This window comes from Trichoplusia ni, chromosome 6, assembly GCF_003590095.1.
Source record: "Trichoplusia ni isolate ovarian cell line Hi5 chromosome 6, tn1, whole genome shotgun sequence".
Taxonomy (NCBI): domain Eukaryota; kingdom Metazoa; phylum Arthropoda; class Insecta; order Lepidoptera; family Noctuidae; genus Trichoplusia; species Trichoplusia ni.
Genome location: NC_039483.1, coordinates 11,739,878 through 11,744,855, shown reverse-complemented (window position 1 = coordinate 11,744,855; position 4,978 = coordinate 11,739,878). Strand labels below are relative to the sequence as shown.

The following is a 4,978-nucleotide window of genomic DNA, read 5'->3' as shown; positions in this document are numbered from 1 at the left end:
GAGACAGCAATTCATATTATATACTGTCCTATTACAACATCAAAGAACACCATTTCGTCAAATAACCAAACGCAGGAAATACAAAATTTGCGACGTACCACCTGTATAATCTTTCATACCATAGCTGTAAAAGCACTATCCGTACATTTCTTTTGAATCTAGACTATTAGGAAACCGAGGCTTACCTAACTAAGTGACCACACACACACACCCGCACTCACAAAACACACACACACACACACACACACACACACACACACAAACACACACACACAAACGCGCGCGCGCGCGCACGCACCCTATACATGTTTAGAATAAAAATGTTAACTTTCAATTATACTTACTATAGTTGTGTTGTATTGTAGTATTTGTAGAATACCTCAGTTGTTACTGTAAACATCCCACGTTCGCTATATATAATAAGTACCCACGAATAAGGGGCCCAGGGCTGTCTCTCTTAAACACAGGTTGCTTAGTAGCCTATCTAGGAGAGCAGTACTACACCCACTTTGTTGTAGATACATTATATATATAAACTATGTTAAACTATCCAACTGTAATGTAATCACTGCAAAACTTATTATTATTATTATTATATGTATCTCTTTATAGTCACGGGATATCGTCATGTGAAGAGACCCGGTCCTTTTTAAAGGCTTGCACGGGGACACAGGTCCAACATGTAGAGGCCTTGCTGAGAATTTTAATCTAATATGTGATGGGGTATCTACTAGGGATCATTCATCTCCGCTCTATTGGAGAACGGACATGAAGAATCCAAAGTAAATATAAATCTATTGCAAGAATGAGTGTATGAACAATTAGGCTATTATATTATGATAAGTTATGTGGACCAGTTAGTTGGATTTTCCAGAAAACTATGACACCTGCCTCTCTACACATGGTAATGTAAATAAATTGGCAGGCGGTGACTCGCCACTCACTAGATGATCCCCCTATGATACCGTCACGATTGACAGCAGGTGGGCAACACCAGTGCGAGCGGCTAGGGGTGTAGAGAGGTGCGACACCGATTTCACCATCGCGGGTGCATCCACACCATCGGAGCGGGTTTCCTCGTTATTACGCCATTAGACACTTCCACCCCCGAGCATATAGCTCTAGCGACCCCTCTCTAGCCAGCCAGTTAAGGCAAGAAAGAGCTGGGAGTCCCCATAAAGAGTGACCCCCTGGGGCATTCAGGTTCCGTTGTGTCGCTACTCACAAACAGCTCGCCACAAGCTGCCCTGCGGATGTATGCTCCTACATAGACCTTCAGATACATTTTTTATTTATATCTCAAGGTTTGAAAAAGCATACTAATATGCCCTCTGGTCTTGCGTTATTTCCATGCAGAGAGAGAACGACTAGCCCCAAGGGGTATATTATTATTATAATATAAGAAAATTATTGTAAACAGGAAGTGTAGTGGACAACTTTATGAAATATTTTCTTTTTTTTTATTAATTAGTGTGTTAGCCGTGCGGTTCCATTTTAAAGCACAAGGTGCAGGTTCGATCTTTCTTAATTACTCTAAGACACAACTGACAAAATGAACCCAAAATAAACTTACAGCAATTAATAATTATTTTAATAAGTTTTAAGATAGGTTTGTGTAAAAAAGACAGATATGTGCACAAGTCACCATAACTTAGTACACAAACACTGTAATTGTATAGATTATTAGGGGTAGAACCAAAACATGTCGAGGAGGTTTGCAATTTACGCACCATGAAATAAGGTGGTCTAGCCCCAACCATCATCATCGGCCTAGCCTTTTCCCAACTATGTTGGGGTCGGCTACCAGTCCAACCGGTTTCAGCTGAGTACCAGTGTTTTATAAGGAGCGTCTGCCTATCTGACCTCCTCAACCCAGTTACCTGGGCACCACGACAACGGTCTAGCCCCAACTATTAATATTATTCAACTATCAATGCAGTATTCATATTTTTTCTTTAACGATGACACAAGCTTCTCTACAAGTGAGAGCTGTTAGGTCAATGCTGCATAAGATAAGAAGCATAAGATTCACGAATCAAAAAATCAACGAAAACAGTTTGTGTAATAAATTTTCCTTTATTTACATTAAATCACATTGCTAAAACTTAATTCGGAAAACAGAACAAAATTATGTTTTGTCACAAGCTCTTAAGTCCTAGTAACCGTTATATCTTAAACATTATCAGAGTCACAATTCAAGAAGTACGACGAATTTAATTAACGATCTGCTTTTGATGAGAGGCGACTGAGTGCTTATCTCCTGGTGACGGGGGCAACGGGGATGGAAGGTCCCTCAGGGTGGAAGCCTTTCTCGTCAGCGATGTACGTGATAACTTCCTCTTGGCCCTCAGGGTTGATGTACCTGTAAGAGCCACGAACTACGACAACGCTGTGGGGCTTGTTGTCCTCGTCAAAGACTTCCTTCACAACGCCAGTCTCCTCGCGATTTGTTCCATCGGACGTCTCGAAACTGGAAATAATTAAAACGTACTTTACTAGGTGACTGGTGAACACTTTTTATTAAGTCAAATATTTCAGTCAGAATACCAGTTTTTATGCAGCCATTTCAAGCACAAAATCTTACGTTGAAGATGTTTTATTACAAGGGGGTTTATTTTATTCGTTATTATAATAAATTGCCTTATACTATTACTAGTTTATCATGCTGATAAATAAAGCTTGAAATTAGTTATTATGTAGATGATAAACGCGCTTGGCCTTAGTACTATCTCCGTACATGTGGCCGTTGTGTCTCGTTGGATGCAGGTGGCAATGAACCGGTCGCGCTGGAGAACTGATGGAGAGGCCAGCAGTGGACAGCTATAAGCTGAGATGATGATGATGATGATGACATGTGGCTACTATTAGTTTCCACGCCTCTGTTCCTAAAGGTTTTGACATGCCTTGACATTCCTGTTAAGGATTTGATTTGCTTATACGGTATCCTTGTAAGTTATTGGTCAAATGTGACTTGTAAATGTATCAGCAGTGGAACCTCAGTTACATTTACTAATTCCTTATGTCTTTTCCATGGTTGAGTCTATTATTATTTTACCATTTCATTATTCTGCGCTGTTCTTCTTCTGTATTGTTATATATTTAAAAAAAGAGAAAAGAACTTAAGGAGTTTCTTGCCGGATCCTTTCCATAAGAATGACTTTTGGAACCGTTCACCTAGAGTCGATATTGTAACTTTTTGAAAGTGCCTGGAAAACGACCTAAATGATAAAAAAAAACTTATGATTTCGATTTTATTCTTTAGTTAGGAGTGTTTTTTTCATTTTATAATGTAGTCGTTCGTGGCACTCGCTAGAGGCTATCGCGACACAGCTCGCTTCACTCGCTTGGCTCGTGCGAAGGAAGTTACAGTTTTTACCTAACTTAACCATTTTTAAATACTTAATGTAAAGGTAAATAATTCCCAAAAAAAATGTCCAAACAAATGATTTCACCAAACGTTTATCGTCTGAAGATTGTTTGCTGTAATAAATCATTAAAGACCAAGTACCATAATTCCCCAAACCTACTTAGAAAATAAGCATAGAATAATAGTGGAAAATGTTTGTAAAACTGGTACATACTCGTAGTTGAAGGTGCCGTCAGGGTTCCAGTTGAATTCAGACCGGATGATGGCTGCGGCTGGGTTATCAACGGGGCTGGCAGCGGCGACGGCCACGAGGGCGAGGGCAACAAGGATGATCTGCGAACAAATCAAAGTTATGAAGTAAAAAAAATCTTGTCCTTTGTTTTCCTAATTCAAGCGAAGCTCTAAAAAACAACTGACACATTTATTTCAACGTATAAATGATGATCACACACATCTTTAAAGTACGAACTAGTTACCAGAAAAAATTACACAGCAATTAAAAAGAAAGTTTGAAAATTACAAAAGAGAAAGAACATACGAATTTCATGTTGATTAGGGTTTGTTCGGTTTCTTGTGAGAGACTGATGCCTAAACGGCCCTCAAACCATCTTTTATACATTTTCTGCTGTCTATCGTAACATCAAACGCCAGATGTTGTTAATCCGGATACTTTAATATGTAGAAGTTTTTTAAACGTCTTTAATATGCGCGACACAAAATTTGTTATTTTATTATAGGTATCTGGTTTCATTCATCAATAAATCTTCAAAGGTTGGACACCCAAGAGTTTATATAGATATTATTTAGCGAAATTATTGCGTTATCCAGTTTATTTGCAAAAGGTACATTTGTATATTTCATGATTAAATTTACTGGGGGATATTTTAAAGATAATCATTTTTCTCTTTCGTATTCCTTTTTATTAATTTTCTCGTAAATCGTAAGTCAGTTAAACATTGCTATGGCATAATTTCTTAATGCCCACTGTCAACTGTTAATTGCATTTAGGATCACTCGGTCTGTACTTTACTCCGATACTTCATATTTTGTAGGTCACGAAGCCCATAATAACATTTTCAAGAGGTCAAATAACCATAAAATTATATATATTTTTTTTTACTTCAAACTTAAAAGGGGATTTAGCGCTAAGGGTACCTACCTTAGTGGAAATAATTTCCTTGCTTGACACTCAACTGTAGAATATGTATTTGGTTAAACGGTTGCAGCCATTTTAAATCAATGCCACGTCCTGGCGTTATTATTACATGATTACATTTACATCACACACATACATACATTTAGCGCCTTTCCTCAATTACAAAAAAGGAGATTCCTTATTCCCTCATTCCGATAGCGCTCTGTCACAGGTAAAGGTGTTTAAATTTATCTATTTTATGGAGAAACCATTTGAAAGTTTACGTTGAACGATTTATCATAACAATAATTACAATATGACCCCTCGGGGCGAGTCGTTATCTCATCGGAATCAAGTCGGAATAACGCAAGACCAGAAGGCATATTTTGATATAAATAAAAAATGTATCTGAAGTTCTATGTAGGAGCATACATCCGCATCCGCTCTTATGTAGAGTTGTTTGTGAGTAGCGACAC

The 4,978-nt window shown here is 38.1% G+C and overlaps 1 protein-coding gene across 1 annotated transcript; it reads right to left on the bottom strand.

The window, feature by feature from the left end:
- Positions 1-2,056: 2,056 nt before the first annotated feature.
- Positions 2,057-3,986, bottom strand: LOC113494931 (larval cuticle protein 1-like). The gene is made up of 3 exons (XM_026873469.1): positions 3,906-3,986; positions 3,582-3,700; positions 2,057-2,470 (listed from the first exon to the last, which is right to left on the bottom strand). Exons 1-3 carry the CDS (start codon positions 3,984-3,986, stop codon positions 2,254-2,256), a joined length of 417 nt encoding a protein of 138 aa, XP_026729270.1. The 3' UTR covers positions 2,057-2,253.
- Between the last annotated feature and the right edge of the window lie 992 nt (positions 3,987-4,978).

Excerpts from the sequence above, each read along its gene's own strand:
- LOC113494931 (XM_026873469.1), bottom strand. The coding sequence starts at position 3,986 with ATGTATAAAAGATGGTTTGAGGGCCGTTTAGGCATCAGTCTCTCACAA. Across the intron at positions 3,701-3,905 it reads CCCTAATCAACATGAAATTC|ATCATCCTTGTTGCCCTCGC; the intron begins GTATGTTCTTTC and ends ATTTGTTCGCAG. Across the intron at positions 2,471-3,581 it reads GACGGCACCTTCAACTACGA|TTTCGAGACGTCCGATGGAA; the intron begins GTATGTACCAGT and ends AATTATTTCCAG.